Source organism: Schistocerca serialis, chromosome 1 (genome assembly GCF_023864345.2).
Source record: "Schistocerca serialis cubense isolate TAMUIC-IGC-003099 chromosome 1, iqSchSeri2.2, whole genome shotgun sequence".
Lineage (NCBI taxonomy): Eukaryota > Metazoa > Arthropoda > Insecta > Orthoptera > Acrididae > Schistocerca > Schistocerca serialis.
The window spans coordinates 1073220814-1073239375 of record NC_064638.1 but is presented as its reverse complement, the minus strand read 5'-3'; the positions used below and the strand labels follow the sequence as shown (position 1 = coordinate 1073239375).

Sequence of the window (18562 nt, the reverse complement as noted above, 5' to 3'; positions counted from 1 at the left end):
GTCTCCCTTAGCTCTCTAGTGTGCTGTCAAGAGTAACGAAGAACCTTGAAGGCCTCTATAAAAGGGAGTCAAATGGAAATTAGACAAATGGAAAAAAGTAAGTAACCTGTTTATTATTTGATAAGTAAGGGCCGTAACTATTAATACATGTATCATACTGAGAGACAATACGGTCAGTGCCTTTAAGGAATAATGTTGACCTACATATGATTGTACCCAGGGATGCACATCGACGGCTACGAATTTCTTCCTTTACGGCTCAAAAATATGGAAACCTCATGGGGAGAGATAAAGACTGTATGAAGGACGTGTAAGGGCTTCCTAGCGAAACTTCTGCAGTCTAGTCCAAACAAGTTTGCCGGCCGGAGTGGCCGTGCTGTTCTGGGCGCTACAGTCTGGAACCGAGCGACCGCTACGGTCGCAGGTTCGAATCCTGCCTCGGGCATGGATGTGTGTGATGTCCTTAGGTTAGTTAGGTTTAATTAGTTCTAAGTTCTAGCCGACTGATGACCTAAGAAGTTAAGTCGCATAGTGCTCAGAACCAGAGCCAAACAAGTTTGGCAAAATGAGGGCCCGTACACATGTTGCTGAGGGTGTTTGGACGAGGCTGTAGAAGTTTCGTTGGAAAAGCGTTATACTTCCTCCGTACAGTCTCCATCTCTCACCACACGATTTCTTCATTTTTGGAACCCACAAGAGAGACATTCCTGGCCGTAGAATTGGTTCGGACGAAGAGATGCTCTCATGAGTCCGTAGGCAACCGCAAACATTTTTCTACGAAGGGGTTGACCGCCTTGTCTCACAGTGTAATAAATGTATTAACAGCTACAGCGATTACTTTTGTATTAATAAACTGTTTACAAACTTTTTTCGATCTGTCTCGTTTTCGCTTGACTGCTTTTTATACGAGTTGCGTTTAGAGCTTCACTTAGAATACGGTACTGCTATCTCTCATACAATGAGCTGACAAAAGTCACGGGATACCTCGTAATATCGTGTTGGACCTCCTGTTGTCCGGCGTGGGGCAGCAACGAGCGTGGTATGGACTCAGCAACTCACTGGAAACCCACTGCAGAAATTTTGAGTCAAACTGCCTCTGTAACCGCCCATAATTGCGAAAGTGTTGCCGGTGCAGGATTTTGTGCACAAACTGACCTCTCGATTTGTCGCATACATGATCGATGGGATACATATCGGGCGATCTGGGTGGCCAAATCATTCGCTCGAATTGTCCATAATGATCTCTAAATCAGTAACGAACAGTTAATGGCGCGGTAACGTGGGACATTGTCATCCATAAGAATTGCATCGTTGTTTGGGAACATAAAGTACATGAATGGCTGCAACTGGTCTCAAAGTAGCCGACACAACCATTTCCAGTCAGTAATCAGTTCATTCCACGTAAGCACAGCCCACACCATTATGGAGCATCACCAATTTGCACAGTGCCTTGCTGATAAATTAGGTCCATGGGTTCGTGGGGTTTGGGCCACATTCGAACCTTACCAGGAGCTCTTACCAACTGAAATCGGGACTCATCTGACTAGGGCACGGTTTTGCAGTCGTCAGGGGTTCAGTCGATATGTTCACAAACCCAGGAGAAGCGCTGCTGGCGATGTCGTACTGTTAGTAAAGGTACTAGCGTCTGTTGTCTGCTGCCGTAGTCCATTAACGCCAAATTTCGCCGCAGGGTCCTAACAGATTGCTTCGTCGTACGTCCCACTTTGGTTTCTGCGGTTATTTCACGCAGCGTTGCTTGTCTTGTGGCAATGACAACTCTACGCCAACGCTGTTCTGCAGGTCGTTAACTGAAGGTCGTCGGTGACTGTGTTGTCCGTGGTGAGAGGTAATGTCCCAAATTTGGCGTTCTCGGCACGCTCTTGACACTGTGGGTCTCGAAATATTGAAGTCCCAAACGATTTCCGAAATGAAGTGACGCATGCGTTCAGATGCAGCTACCATTTCGGTTCGAAGTCTGTTATTCACGTCGTGCGCTCATAATTACGTCGGAAACCTTTGCACGTGAACCGCTCGAGTACAAATGACAGCTCCTTCAATTCTCTGCACTTTCATGGCTTGCGTACGCAACGCTACCGCCGTCTGTATATATGCATCTCACTATCCTACGACTTTCTTCACGTCACTGCATACTGTTCTACACTACTGGCCATTAAAATTACTACACCAAGAAGAAATGCAGATGATAAACGGGTATTCATTGGACAAATATATTATACTAGAACTGACATGTGATTACATTTTCACCCAATTTGGGTCCATAGATACTGAGAAATCAGTACTCAGAACAACTACCTATGGCCGTAGTAACGGCCATGATACGCCTCGGCATTGAGTTAAACAGAGCTTGGATGGTGTGTACAGGTACAGCTGCCCATGCAGGTTCAACACGATACCACAGTTGATCAAGAGTAGTGACTGGCGTATTGTGACGAGCCAGTTGCTCGGCCACCGTTGACCAGACGTTTTCAGTTGGTGAGAGATCTGGAGAATGTGGTGGCCAGGGCAGCAGTCGAACATTTTCTGTAGCCAGAAAGCCCCGTACAGAACCTGTAACATACGAACATGCGGTCGTGCTTTATTCTTCTGAAATATAGGATTTTGCAGGGATCGAATGAAGGGTAGAGCCACGGGTCGTAACACATCAGAAATGTAACGTCCACTGTTCAAAGTGCCGTCAATGCGAACGAGAGGTGACCGAGACGTGTAACCAATGGCACCCCATACCATCACGCTGGGTGAAAAATCAGTATGGCGATGACGAATACTCGCTTCCAATGTGATTCAGCGTGATGTCCCCAAACACGGATGCGACCATCATGATGCTGTAAACAGAACCTGAATTCATCCGAAAAAATGACGTTTTGCCATTCGAGCACCTAGGTTCGTCGTTGAGTACACCATCGCAGGCGCTCATGTCTGTGATGCAGCGTCCAGGGTAACCGCAACCATGGTCTCCGAGCTGACAGTCCATGCTGCTGCAAATGTCGTCGAACTGTTCGTGCAGATGGTTGTTGTCTTGCAAACGTCGCCATCTGTTGACTCAGGGATCGAGACGTGGCTGCACGATCTGTTACAGTCATCCGGATAAGGTGCCTGTCATCTCGAGTGCTAGTGATACGAGGCCGTTGGGATCCAGCACGGCGTTCCGTATTACCCTCCTGAACCCACCGATTCCATATTCTGCTAACAGTCATTTGGTCTCGACCAACGCGAGTAGCAATGTCGCGATACGGTAAACCGCAATCGCGATAGGCTACCTTTATCAAAGTCGGAAACGTGATGGTACACATTTCTCCTCCTTACACGAGGCATCAAAACAACGTTTCACCAGGCAACGCCGGTCAACTGCTGTTTGTGTATAAGAAATCTGTTGGAAACTTTCCTCATGCCTGCACGTTGTAGGTGTCACCACCGGCGCCAACCTTTTCTGAACGCTCTTAAAAGCTAATCATTTGCATATCACATCATCTTCTTCCTGTCGGTTAAATTTCGCGTGTGTAGCACGTCTTCTTCGTGGTGTATCAATTTTAATGGCCTGTAGTGTAGTTAGGTCAGGTATACTTCGCTTTTCAAACAATTACCATTTCTGTCTTGCGGTCATGTAGCTCAGGAGTGGGGCGAGCTTGCGCAGGACGGAATGTAGTGAAAGTTTCCGTGTGGAGCGGCGTGCCAGCGAGGCGCGAACTTGGGGCGGTAAGAGCTGGCCGCGCCAGTGATTCAGCGTCGGCGTTATCAGCGGACCGTCACGTCGCCTCTCTCCCTCCTTTCCTCTCCAGCCCCTCCCTAGCCTGCTGTGCGGCGGGCCCTCGGCGCCCGCGGCCGGCGGCCTCCGCAGACGCAGACAGCCCGCCCGCTGAGCCGCGATGCGCTATGTCCGCAGGCCAGCTCGTCGTCGGTGGTGGTGGACGAGGCGGAGGACGAGCTCTGGAACCTGCTGGACGTGATCCAGCGCAAGGGCACGCGCCTGCGCGACGAGGTGGCGCAGCTGCAGCAGCGCCTCGCGGGCTCCGCCGCCCCCGCGCCTTCCGCCCCCGCGCCTTCTGCCCCCGCCGCCGAGCAGCCACAGCAGCAGGTGCGGCCGCCCCCGCCACCGACCCCTCGTCCGCGGAGGCCGCTGGGCGCTCTGGATGCGATCCTCAGCGCGCCCTCCACGGTCCCCAGGGCGCGCCCCGACGCGCGCAAGGTGGCCGCCATCCTGCGAGAGCTGGACCCCGTGGAGCTGCAGAGGCACCTGCTCACCACCACCGCGCACAACCAGGTCGGTACCAACTCTCCGTCTTTCTCATCAGCACGGATTCTGTTCGATAACACCTCCAAATAGCCGCTGAAGCAATATCTATTTGCCCCATTTGTTTTTAATTTTCAGATTACACTCGCGATGAATTTCTTAAATGACATCTTCAACATTTTGTTACGAGGGTCACTCCAAAAGAAATGCACACTATTTTCGTAAAAATACAGTTTTAATTCTGCATGTGTGAAAGTTTTATAGTGTCTAGATACATCCTTCCCGCTTGTTTTCAAAAGTGGTTCAACCTGTTCCCGCGAGTGGCACCATCACAGCATGTCTTCAAGATGGCTGTGTAGTGTTGGCAGAAGAGCCAACCACGTGTTACTAGAGGAGGCCGAAATGCACACGTTTTAGCTCACGCAGGCTGCCGTGAGGACGGAAGGACTATACTGACGTTAGGTAATATTATCTGTTCAGATTATAGTAACTGAATATGGCGCCTTGCTAGGTCGTAGCAAATGACGTAGCTTAAGGCTATGCTAAGCGATCGTCTCTGCAAATGAGAGCGTATGTAGTCAGTGAACCATCGCTAGCAAAGTCGGCTGTACAACTGGGGCGAGTGCTAGAGTGTCTCTAGACTAGACCTGCCGTGTGGCGGCGCTCGGTCTGCAATCACTGACAGTGGCGACACGCAGGTCCGACCTATACTAACGGACCGCGGCCGATTTAAATGCTACCACCTAGCAAGTGTGGTGTCTGGCGATGACACCACAGGCTGCTACACTTGATGTTCGTCAGAAGCAACGTGCTGTCATCGAATTCCTGCGCTGTGAAAAGGAGACAATGGGAAACATTCACAAGGGGTTGAAAAATGTGTATGGAGATGCTGCTGTCGATCGCAGTACAGTTAGTCGGTGGGCAAGCAGGTTACGTGATGAAAGCGGGCACGGCTATATTGAGGATTGTCCTCGCAGCGGCGGGCCTCGCACTGCACACACTCCAGACAATGTGCAGAGAGTTAACGAATTGGTGACTGCTGACAGACGAATCACAGTGAACGAATTGTCACGCTACGTTGGGATAGGGGAAGAAGAACTGTTTGCAGAATACTGAAAGTGTTGGCGTTAAAAAAGGTTTGTACCAGACGGGTTCCCAGGATGTTGACAGTGGCTCACAAAGAAACAAGAAAAACGGTATGCAGCGAACACTACGAGAATGGTGGAGATGAATTTCTTGGAAGAATTGTGACAGGTGATGAAACATGGCTCCATCATTTTTCACCAGAGACGAAGAGGCAATCAATGGAGTGGCATCATGCAAATTCACCCAAGGAAAAAAAGTTCAAAACTACACCTTCTACTGCAAAAGTTATGGCTACGGTCTTTCTCGATTCCGAAGGACTCTTGCTTGTGGACATCATGCCAAGTGGAACCACCTTAAATTCTGATGCATATATGACGACACTGAAGAAACTTCAAGCTCGACTGAGTCGTGTTCGACCACATCGGCAAAAGCAGGATGTTTTGCTGTTGCACGACAATGCACGACCACATGTCAGTCAAAAAAACCATGGAAGCGATCACAAAACTCTGATGGACAACACTGAAACACCCTCCTTACAGTCCTGACTGGCTCTATGTGACTATCATCTCTTTGGGAAACTGAATGACTCTCTTCGTGGAACAAGGTTTGAAGATGATGACTACCTTGTGCACGCTGCCATACAGTGGCTCCAACAGGTTGGTCCGGAATTTTACCGTGCGGTTATACAGGCGCTGGTTCCAACATGGCGTAAGGCAGTCGAGAGGGATGGAAATTATGTGACGAAATGAAAATATTGTTCCTATGGGATGTATCTACACACTGTAAAACTTTCAAACATGTAGAATAAAAGATTATTTTTTTTTAAAGTGTGCACATCTTTTGGGTGTAATGGTTCAAATGGCTCTGAGCACTGTGGGACTTAACTGCTGAGGTCATCAGTCCCCTAGAACTTAGAACTACTTAAACCTAACTAACCTAAGGACATCACGCACATCCATGCCCGAGGCAGGATTCGAATCTGCGACCGTAGCTGTCGCGCGGTTCCAGACTGTAGAGCCTAGAACCGCTCGGCCACCCCGGCCGGCCATTTCTTTTGGAGTGAACCTCTTAAAATGAAACTATGTGGACCAGAGTCCTTTCAAGTCTCCAACAAGTCTATATGCAGACTGAGGTGACGAATGAAAATTTGTACCAGTGTCAGGAATCGAAACTGGATTTCCTGCTTACTAGGCAGACGCGCTAACCCCTACACCACTCTGGCACAGTGGCGTTGCGCAACTGCATGGACTACCGAAGCGCGCTTCCCTCTTTAGTGAAAATTTCTGTTCACGTGTGAGCCACTGGTGTTATCCATGAACTGGAATAGCATTTCAGAGGCTCTCCAATTGTATTGGAATAACACCTCAGCATCGAGCAAATTGGGTATCCTGCCCAAAACCGAGGCATAGGTACCTGCTTGTATACATGTTTCAGACTCGAAAAGGTCTCTGGAATCGTAAAATTTTATTTGATTAAATTACCTGTGCCTGGGTTTCAGGCAGGATCCCTCGTTTAGTTCGATGCTGAGTCGCTATTCGAATACAGTTATAGGTCCTTTGCAACGCCATTTGGGCTCATGGGAAATACCACTACGCTCAGGCGTGAATGGGAATTTGCATTGAGGAGGGAATCGTGCTGGGATAGTCCGTGCAGTCGTCCAAAGCCACTGTGCCACGGTGGCGTAGTGGTTAGCGCATCTGACTAGTGACCACGAGACCCGGATTCGAACTGTGGCCTTGGTACAAATTTTCATTCGTCGCTTCAGTCTGCATATACACAACTTCGTATTATTTGTTACAATTTTCGTGGTTAGGACCTAAAGCAATTTTCAAGTGGGTAGCTGCAATCAACTCAGGGCCTATACACTGAAGTTGGATATTCCACTGATATCAGGCATACGAGGTCTGGCAAAAAACGGGACTGATTTTGTAATGGACAAACAGCGCGGGCATCAAGATGAAAGGCTACTCTGCAGAGCCATGTGACATCTCCTCTCAAAACCTGCGCAGCTCCGGAAGGTAGAGTGCAAGGGGGGGGGGGGGGGGGGGGGGGAGGGGACGGCAGACGCTATTCACACGGTCGGCTTACTCAGAATTGATGATATGTACGTGTCCAGCAGCTTATTTCGAGCACTGACACGCCAGTGACATCGCAGGGACAACATTTAAACATTTCACTCGCAGCAGTTCGAGCTGTCCTCTTAGGTTCCTGCCTAACCACATTTTCGGAAATCGCAGCATACTCGGAAATAAACAGCCGAATATTTGTGACAAGTAAGAATATGAATTTTATTGTTTCTCGTAGCTGTCTTCTTAGGTTGCTGCCTAACCACACGCTCGGAAGTGGCGACATATTGGGAAAAAAAGGCAAACATTAGTGACAAACAGGAATACAAATCTAACTGCGGGTCGTTTCACTCTGAGTAATTTCATATTTCGTTTTCGAGGCACAAAATCGAAGCAGCTCATTCCTGAGTGTGTGCTCTTATATGTACGGTTGTAGGCGCTACAGCCTGGAACCGCGCGACCGCAGATTCGAATCCTGCCTCGGGCATGGATGTGTGTGATGTTCTTAGGTTAGTTAGGTTTACGTAGTTCTAAGTTCTAGGGGACTGATGACCACAGATGTTAAGTCCCATAGTGCTCAGAGCCATTTGAACCATTTTTTCTTATAGGTAAATAACATCGAATATTGCAGAAGATATTTGGATTGCATGCATAACAAAGCCTCAGCTTTATTAAAAATGCTAAGATGAAAAAAACTGAATAGAGTACGACACAAATCTACGACCTTAACCACTACGTTACACCAAAGACACACGCCTTTCAACGTTAGTGCTGTTCGTCTTACTATCTCTTGGAGGCTTTTATCGGCAATGTGTCATTGACATTTAATTATGGGAAACTGTACCAAGGGTGAAATTTTTGTGATAAATCGTCAGTGGCCCGTTGCTTTGAAACTGCATACTGCATGTTTTATACGACTTAACCAGTATACCGTTTGTAAGATCGATTTGCACGTCATTCTGAAGTCACTGCTCACAGCTGCTTTTAGGGGGAAGTGTGGGTGTAGGTGGAGAACGTGAGCCGCGCAGACTTTAACGTTTGCTCTTTCTCCTGCCGGCCCCTCAGTCGGAAGCTGGCCTTGTTTGTGTCCTACTGTGTATGCGCAGCCCGTCAAAATAATTTTGTTGAGAGCTCCAGATAAATATGAAATTTTGAGTGAAGCTTGGAAAGCTGTCGCACAGAGGCCTATTCTTTATTGAAACAAGGGAACGGTGATGAACGTCTTTCATGCGCTCATGTTTTTTGAGTAGTTCAAGCGTTTCGGACAGGGACGAGAAGGGTTTGAAGAAAAGTCACATTTAGGGCGCCCTCAAAATCAACAACGTACGAAAACAATTGGCGTTTTAATCCGAAAAGAATTACATTTGAGTATTCGTGTGGCTGCTGATATTGTAAGAATTGACAAAGAAACAGTTCGACATATTTAGATGAACATTTTCAAATCAGTAAAGTTTGTTCGAAAATGTTGCCCAAGAACCTGATGCCTGGCAAGTCGTTTTTGGCTTAGCAGGGGACCCCTGTGTTGGAACATCCCTCTACTCATCAGATTTTGCTTCTTGTGACTTCATTCTGTTCTCGAAAGTGAAATTTGCGCTACAAGAAATAATATTTGAGATAGTTGAAGTCGTGAAAGAAAAAGCGATGGAGACTATGAACATGCTTTCTATCAACATCATAATTCACAGTGGCAAAATTCTGGAAGGAAAAGTCCAGCACAGCAGATAGAAATAATTGAAGTCTGATCACCAAACCCACGAGACAATCAACGACGGGAATGCAGTACAGGTAAACATCAAGAAGCTACAGGTTGGACAGAATATTCTGGTTAAATTTCATCCTGTATCATCAAACACGGATTTGAGCAGTGGGAAATTGGCGTGGAGCGGTGTAAGGATCTTGGAGGGGAGTATTTTGAAGGGAAGAATACAAATGGTTGGTTCAAATGGCTCTGAGCACTATGGGACTTAACATCTGTGGTCATCAGTCCCCTAGAACTTAAGCCTAACTAACCTAAGGACAGCACACAACACCCAGTGCCGGCCGCGGTGGTCTAGCGGTTCTAGGCGCTCAGTCCGGAACCGCGCGACTGCTACGGTCGCAGGTTCGAATCCTGCCTCGGGCATGGATGTGTGTGATGTCCTTAGGTTAGGTTAGGTTTAAGTAGTTCTAAGTTCTAGGGGACCGATGACCACAGATGTTAAGTCCCATAGTGCTCAGAGCCATTTGAACCAACACCCAGTCATCACGAGGCAGGAAGAATACAAAAGATATGATGAAGGAATGGTAAAGAATGTCGTGACCCTAACCCAGGTGCTTTTGCCAGTCCTCGTATGTGTTTCACATTAGATCTGTGAAAAATGTGGATTGAGAAATAACAAAAGTTATTCATGCTCTGTGAAAAAAGTAGATCTTGGAAATTATTTAAATCCGTTGAAGCTGGTCCCCTCCTGTTTTTTGGCAGTACAGTGCTCGTTACTAACATTTGCAGAAACCACGAATGTAGTTTCAAGAGATTTGCATACCGGTACAGGCAGGGTTCCGCACGGGGGCTGAGGGCGGCCGCTTTCGGCACACGGGGAGCGAACCAGACTCGAATCGAACTAACGACGAGGGCTGGTGGATCGTGCAGCGTGGTTGCGGTATTTAGGCGGTTCCTACATTCAGCTAGGTAAACATATTTGTAGTACCCACGTCTGGCCTCAGGTACACACTATGCAAACGCTTACGCTGCTTTCACAGTGACACCGATAATGGTAGTCAGACGACGTCGCCCGATTAGATGGGCAGACAGTTTGGTCACAGTGCACCCGATCTCCTCCCCCAGTTCTTGGCGGGATCAAGGAGGTTATGTTAGGTTACAGTCTATTCTGTGTATGAAGTAAGTTGTGATTCGAGAAGAGTGCTGCAATGCTGCTTTCGCTATTAAAAAAATACCGAGTGCATTTGAATGAGTTATACCTGTCTCGAAATAACGTGACGAGTACTGTAAACCCGATCAGTTATTGGAATTATCAGACAAGTTTTACGAGTATGTGAGATGAAGGGACATACTTTGTAACATACTTGAGATTATTCGTGGTGACCTTGAAAAGCAAAATTACGAACAACCTGTTTTGCTGAATTTATTTGAAGTACGCAGACCTACGACAGTTAACCTTCAATGATTGTCACTCAGCACACGGATGGAAGATAAAGTTCAGAATAAGATACTCAGAACATCTAAAGCACTGAAAAGCGCAGAAACATTCAACACGTTTGCAAACCACCTCATCAGCAGGCCAGTAAGTAGTAATAATAAGTTCGAGTCTCGGTCCGGCACACAGTTTTAATCTGCCAGGAAGTTTCATATCAGCGCACACTCCGCTGCAGAGTGAAAATCTCATTCTAGTAACAATAATAATAATAATTTGTAACAGCTAAGGCCCAACTACAACAACCCAAAAAAGATCCGGTACAGTAATTTCAAGCTTAAAATACGCCACTCGACTCATTTCAACAAAGTTTTTTGACGTTGTAATAGGCGCCTAAAATTTCCGATAGCAATTTGTCTAATTGTGGTTTCCAAAGAAGCAGCGATTTCAGTCAGTAGATTCCGATTATATCCCGATTGTGATATTTTTCTTCCTTGGGCTCCCACAAACTCCTTCTTAGGCTAACCTTACCAGTTTCTCTCAGTCCATATTTCTCATCGTGTCGGTCGATATGACAAAACTTATTCGAATTTCACCGACTGTTGTCCGAAGTCTGTACGTTCGGGCGATGAGATCTGCTGCAATGTTACCGCGCACATACTGGCGTACTCATTTGGAAACACCGGCCTTCTTTCGCCGATGGCCGTCGTCGACGGAATCCGCCAATATCGATGCCACTGAAGCCACAGCCTTGGGAAACGTTACCAAAATTGACCATGAAATCTACTGTAGATCCAGGAGATGGAGTACATAGGTTCCTTCCTGAGGAGGAGGGGTCGTGGCCTCAGGAAGGGCAGCCAGCTACCAAATGCGGAAGAAGCAGCGTGAATGTACTACGAAACAGACACGCTTTGTGTCGGTTGAACGTCTGCCTTTAGTGTTTATATTGGTTTTAGCTAACCACTTGAAAATGACATAGATCCAAATCGCAGTCGTGGAGACTGTTGCAAAGAATACAGGCAATGCAATATTTATTTGGATATACACCAGTATGGCTCAGCGGTAAAGTGCGAGACTTTAGTCCTAAAATCTCAAGTTCAGTCCCCGTCATTCCTAGAATTGTTACGTCACTTGCCACTTTTTTTACTTGTGGCAGTGTTTGTTAATGTGAGATAATGCCAAGTTGCCTCGTAGTTTGAAATAGAATTGTTACGTCACTTGCCACTTTTTTTACTTGTGGCAGTGTTTGTTAATGTGAGAAAATGCCAAGTTGCCTCGTAGTTTGAAATCCACGTTTAGGTAGGTCCCACCCTCGCCACCCCCCTCCCCCCCACCCGCCCGTGTAACTGACTGGGTAGGTCAGGTCAGAGATAGAAGTCTCAGAGAAGCAAAGGCATACCTCTTCCATTACGACCATGCGTAGTTAAGCACTTAAGTGTTCAAACCAGCCTTGGGTTTTATGACTTTGCTTACAGGGATGCTAACTAGAAACCTTAAAGACCGTTCAGCTTTTTACTGTATGTATCATCAGTTACTAGAATTTCATTTGACACTACTTTCAAAGAGATAGTAAATTCCAGCTAATTTATTAATTACGAAGATACTAGTAATTGCTATCTAAATATTAACACACTATTAAGATATCAGTCTTTTTCTTAATCACACTTGACTGCAAGTTGTATGGAGTCCAGCACCGGCATATTCTTTCTCGAATTTGGAAGTTCATTGCAGCTAACTTCTGGTGTTTTTAAAAAGTTTCCACTGATACTTAACTTTTTGTACTACTCTAAAGTTACCTCAGTGACTCTACGAAGCACATAGGCTGCAACAAATACAAGTGTCCAGTCTTCTGTAATATTTTCAGTAATGCATGTCTTCTTTCTTATAAAGCCTTGTGTTGGAATTTGTGAGACAAATCTTGCCGTTCTCTCCGTAATGTAGCTTCATAAGTATGTTCTAGACAGAGTAACAGTACTTCAGAATTATCTTCGAGTAACCTTCCTCGCATTTGAGTTTCACTTTCTACGAATTCTTTGTCTCAACATTGAGAAATCGAAGTATCGTCTGTGGACCAACTAAATCGTTTGAATGCCATTTTGCTCTTCGCATATCCTATTAGTGCCACCTCTGAAAGTCGACCACGAACTGCCATTCCTCCTTCAGACATGTGTAACGCCACTTTCGCTTCTGCTGTCACCCTATTGAGGACGCGGTTAGATTTCTGTTTGCCTGAAAGGCAGCAGTTTAGTCGCATATCTGATCCAGTACTCAATCGGCACGTGTTTCGTTTATTGAGTGGCAGAGTATAAAGTCATCAAACGCTTTGTGGGAGCCGAGAAACATAAGATCCTGAACACCGCTGTTCGCTGTTTACATTCACACCCTTGTAACTCAGGGCGAACTGTATTCTCCACTCCCGCGTTTTGTGGAACGTACAAGATTATCGAGAAAGTTCAATACGTTGGCGTAGCTATAATTTTCCTGTAAACTAGAACGAACTGCGTGCTTTAGAAACGCCGACAGTTCAGCGGACGTCATTAAACGACTGATAGCGTAGTGACCAGTTACGTCACCTTATCGATATAGAACATGTGTATCTTATCGGGTTCAGTAGCCTTGTCTGTATAAATTAACTTCAATAGCTTTCCTACACTTCACTCGCTCTTTCTGTATCAGCCACAAATGCCCTCGCGGCGACGATAATCGCAGGGTCTGCAAACCGATTGGGTTACACCAATATTTACGTTGTCCGTTTGTGGGAAGGCAAACGTGAGCCCCTTTGATTTCAGCGTGGCACAGTTAACACGTTATTGGTCTCATCTTCAGTTATCGTTCCTCCGATATTAATGGCATCATCGTCGTAAGGGGGGGGGGGGGAGGGGGGGGGGGGAGCAAGAGACAGGGCTACCTTAGGGCAGTTCCTCTGCATCCTCTTACTATTCATGAGTTCACAAACTTCGACCATTCACGCAGCACGTAATATCTTCAGGGACATAGCACTGCACTTGTGGTGCCTAACATCATACACAATCACACGAAACATTATCCAACTATTATAAATAAGTAAGAAGTCATCGTCTGGCCCGTAATCAATGGCTGGCTTTGGATACAGTGGAAGAGAGAGAGGAAGGGAGGATGGGTAGGTAATCTAGCACTGCTTTTCTTGCAAAATCGTAGTGGACACAGTTTGCTGTTGCCTTCCTCCTACCGATCATGGAAGTAGAAATTGAGTTTCAGAACCTTGCGGTTATTCTAAAAAGTGCTCGAGCAAAATAGCGCGGTATTGTATTCATATTGCAAAGAATGAGTATTAAAGAAAAGTGGAAAAAGGCTGAAACGTTGTCAATACAATAGTCGTCAACACACAGTCCGCTCCTCTCAAATACCACCAAGTGGGGTGGGTACCTAGCGTTTCCATCCGGCGGATGGGTCGCTGTCAACAATGTGAAATATCCTGACTCCAAGATGGGCCGCGCTGAGGTTTGGAACTTAATTTGCGAATCTAGCGCATTTACTGATGACAAAAAACGTACTGTGCCACTTGTGTCCCAGTAGCTCGAGTACATCCACTAAATCAACATTAATATTACTTTCATTTACTTGTAATAATAATTGTTTTGTAAATTTAATCTCAGATTATTTTAAGGAATTCCTCTATGTGTTCCGCACATCCAGCCTAAAGTTTGCTTCAAAGAAATTTTGAAACATAAAAAGTATTTCGATTACTTATTTGCTACTCTCTGCAGAAAATACCGGGGAGTAAGTAAGGTTCAATCTTAAGCATTTAACTTCCGTTTTTTTCGCTCCCGAGAACGAATATGAAGAACTTTACTGTTTCTTTGGTTTCCTGTCTTAGTTGCGTTCGCATTTGAGTAAACGCTGACTAGTTTCGAACATGTTTATTCATTTTCAGATCATTACCTTAGCCCGTGTCGGTGTTTCTCCTCACAGCAAACGCTTTGGCTTCAGTTCGATGCTGACACAAGTCTTAGATTATTTTTCTTCTTCTTCGTTTTGTCGAATAACGCCGACATACGCTAAAGTAATGCCTGAAAGTGAACAAATACGTTCGAAACTCAAGTGTGAAGGCAACTAAGAGAATATTGAAGAAATAGAAATATTAAATGAAATTCCTCGTCCTTCTGCCAACGCTGTGTTGGAATTCCACGAATATTATACGTGCATTAAACACTCACAACTTACCGAGATTGGTCGAGCTTGGATTCAAGGCGTGTACATTACGCTTGGTGACTTCCAAATATGCTGAGTATGATTTAGCTTCAACTCTTACTTACAAGTTCGTGGCGCCCTCCATCGGTAATGCTGGAATTCAGTATGGTGTTGCCCACCCTTAGCCTTGATGACAGCTTCCATTCTCGCAGGCATACGTTCAATTAGGTGCTGGAAGGTTTCTTGGGAAATGGCAGCCCTTTCTTCACGGAGTACTGCACTGAGGAGAGGTATCGATGTCGGTCGGTGAGGCCTGGCACGAAGTCGGCTTTCCTAAACATCCTAAACGTGTTCTGTGGGATCAGGTCAGGTATCTCTCCAGGTCAGTCCATTACAGGGATGTTATTGTCGTGTAAGCACTCCGCCACAGGCCGTGCATTATGAACAGGTGCTCGATCGTGTTGAAAGATGCAATCGCCACCCCCGAATTGCTCTTCAACAGTGAGTAGCAAGAAGGTGCTTAAATCATCAATGGAGGCCTGTGCTGTAGTAGTGCCAAGCAAAACAAGAAGGGGTGCAAGCCCCCTCCGTGAAAAACACGACCACACCATAACACCACCGCCTCAGAATTTTACTGGTGGCACTACACACGCTGGCAGACGACGTTCACGGGGCATTCGCCATACCCACTCCCTGCCATCGGATGGCCACATCGTGTGCCGTGATTCGTCAGTCCATACAAAGTTTTTCCACTGTTCAGTCGGCCAATGTTTACGCTCCTTACACCAAGCGAGGCGTCGTTTGGCATTTACCGGCGTGATGTGTGGCTTATGAGCAGCAGCTCGATCATAAAATCCAAGTTTTCCCACCTCCCGCCTTACTGTCATAGTACTTGCAGTGGATCCTGATGCAATTTGGAATTCCTGTGTGATGGTCTGGATAGATAACTTCCTATTACACATTACGACCCTCTTCAACTATCGGCGGTCTCTATCAGTCAACAGACGAAGTCAGTCTGTGCGCTTTTGTGCTGTACGTGTCCCTTCACGTTTCCACTTCACTATCACATCGGAAACAGTGGACCTAGGGATGTTTAGGTATGTATAAATCTCGCGCACAGACGTATGACACAAGTGACACCCAATCACCTGACTACGTTGGAAGTCCGCGTCAGTTCCGCGGAGCGACCCATTCTGCTCTCTCACGACGTCTAAAGATTCCTGAGGTCGCTGACATGGAGTACCTGGCAGTAGGTGGCAGCGGAATGCACTTAAAATGAAAAACGTATGTTTTGGGGGCGAACGAATACTTTTGATCACATAGTGTAGCAATGCGGTATTCAACTGAAGCATAAATGTCTTGAGTTACAGTTTCCACACCTGCTGTTATGGGGTGTCTCAGTTCATTCATTGTTGTTGGTAACGGAGACACATAAAGAGTCTTTTATAATCCCCCACACAAGAAATAATTACATAGTCAGGTCCGGTGACTTTGGAGGCCAGTAATGTAAGGCTGAATCATTTGGTCCAGTGCGACCGATCGATCGTTGAGTAATCCTTTTGATTAAAAAATTCCCCCACTTCCAGATGCCAGTGTGGCGGTGCCCCATCCTGTTGGTAAATCAAGTCGTTCGAATCAGACTCCAACGGTGGGAAAAGAAAGTTAAAGCTCTCAAGCATATCGAGATATGGTTTCTGTAATAGTGTTCTCGACAAAGAAAAATGGACCATACACATTTTCCCATGATACTGCACAAAACAATAAAGTTTGGAGAGTCCCTCTCACGTTGTACGAATTCCTGTAGTTGTTCCGTACCCTGTATTCTGACATAATGACAGTTCACCTTTCCGTCTAAATGGAATGTTGCCTCGTCGCTAAACATAAAGCGTGGAAGAAAACGTAGAACACAAAACGCTTTCTGTTGTCCCGACACCGTTTTTACGAGAACTGAAGTGGGCGCACACTGCTGCTACCTAGCGGGGACCGTGTAATACTCGAGAGTTTGCTCTTTCCAACTTTACGTTGTTCACGCACATATCTCAAATAACATAATACTTACGATTTTTTAAAAATCGGATTATTCTTTTTGATACACCCTGTGTAGTGTATAGTGCGGAAGGTAACTGAAAGAAATAACCAATGAGACGAACAGAAATGACACTTTCATTCATAAATTATAATTACACAGAAGTCGCCGTGATGGATGATGGTCCCCTGGACACTGTTCTTAATAGGGTATGTGGGGTCGCCACGGACGGCGTGCATGCTCAGCCGTGTACTCCCGAACTGGCTACAAGTATGGTTCGGAGTTCGTGTCGTAGGGCGTTTCATTCCTCCACCAGTGCGGCTGACAATTGCAGAGTGGTCGTTGGTGCGTGTGGGCGTACTGCAACACGTCTCCCTCACGTGATCGATGGTATGTGAGGCGGGGGCGGGGAGGTGGGGGTGAGGTGGGGTGCACACCAGTCCATTCGCAGGATATCCTCTCGTTCAAGGCGCTGTTCTATGCGGCCGCGCATTGTCAGTCATAAAAATGAAATCAGAGCCGTATGGACCCCCGAAACGACGCAAATGGGGTAGTAATAGTGTCACAACAACATTAACTGGCGAGTGTATCGTGTTCAAAGATTTTGATGTCAATTCGCATACGCAAAATCGTGCCTTCCCACACCATAACACCTGGACTGCCAAAATAGTCATGTTAGACAGTGTTCCTGGATGCTGTAAGAGTTCCCATGTGGATACGTCCTTGGTAGTCCAGATGTTGTGGTATGGTGAGGCATATCGTTTCATGGGAGCAAATCTTTTAACCAGTCAAAGCTATTGTGAAACGTACTCCTTCACCATGTGCGTCTTTTCAGAAGTACAATCGGCCATGCCTTTATTTTTATGGATGACAACACGCGACCGCATCGAACAGCGCAGGTGGAGCAGCTCATGGAACGAGACGGTATTCGACCTCAGCGCTGAACACTTAACACAATGGCGGGGGGAGGGGGCGGGACTCTTGATTGTCTTGACATCACCAGAACTCAGTCTTATCAAGCAAATTCGTAGTGTTACAGAAAGGGCTATGGGTTGTGCATGTCTTGGACACTGCTCCTACCACAGACTGTGAGCTTCAGACTGCTACTGTATGGTATCGTGAAGCTAAATAGCTTCCAATGTGTCTGGAAGTCGACAAATCGACGGCTTAATCAGGGTAAATGCGTGTGCTACAAGCTACAGATGAAGAGTGTCTAATTCTGTTTTTGGTTGGTGAACATAAGAAAACAACATTGCTGTGACCATACGTTGAGTTAGCAATAAAAAATTGTCTGCACGGCCACGCTGACCGATTCAGCGTCTCCAGACGGTCTGTAAGCTTTTTTGGTATTCTCGCTACAGCCAAATATTTCTTACGCTTATAAATACTCATTTAGTCCGTGATGGACAGCACAGGGGAAAAAAGCTAAAAATTAAATTTTAAATTAGGTTGCATGAATAGAACTAAAAGTAATGTGTGCATTAATGGTAACACAAATCATACATACACATTCCGTAAGCTAACTCGTGCCCCATTATTTCGATAAAATAATCGTTCAAACGAAATATGAAACATGTAACTAACTGTGACTGAAAGTGAAACATAAATACGTTTCTACCCACATCATTAATTCATTTATTCGACGCGTTTCATTGGCTCACATCACCACTTCATATGGAAAATTACTTACTATTCGTGCTATTCACTAGCGACTGGTAGTACGCAATTTTCCATTTTGCATTTGCTTCGTGAGCCTTTGATAGGTGTAAGTGTCTGCCACAGAAAACTGTTTCATTTATATGTTCTTGTGATTGCCGTAAAATATTTCTCCATA

The 18562-nt window shown here is 46.0% G+C and overlaps 1 protein-coding gene across 1 annotated transcript in view; it reads left to right on the top strand.

Moving 5' to 3' along the window:
* The window catches only part of LOC126455468 (uncharacterized), a 549051-nt gene that overhangs the window by 506644 nt on the left and 23845 nt on the right, over window positions 1-18562 (top strand). Inside the window, exon 5 of the mRNA XM_050091224.1 lies at window positions 3902-4279. Coding sequence (XP_049947181.1) covers window positions 3902-4279 — 378 coding nt within the window. The remainder of the gene's footprint in view (window positions 1-3901; window positions 4280-18562) is intronic.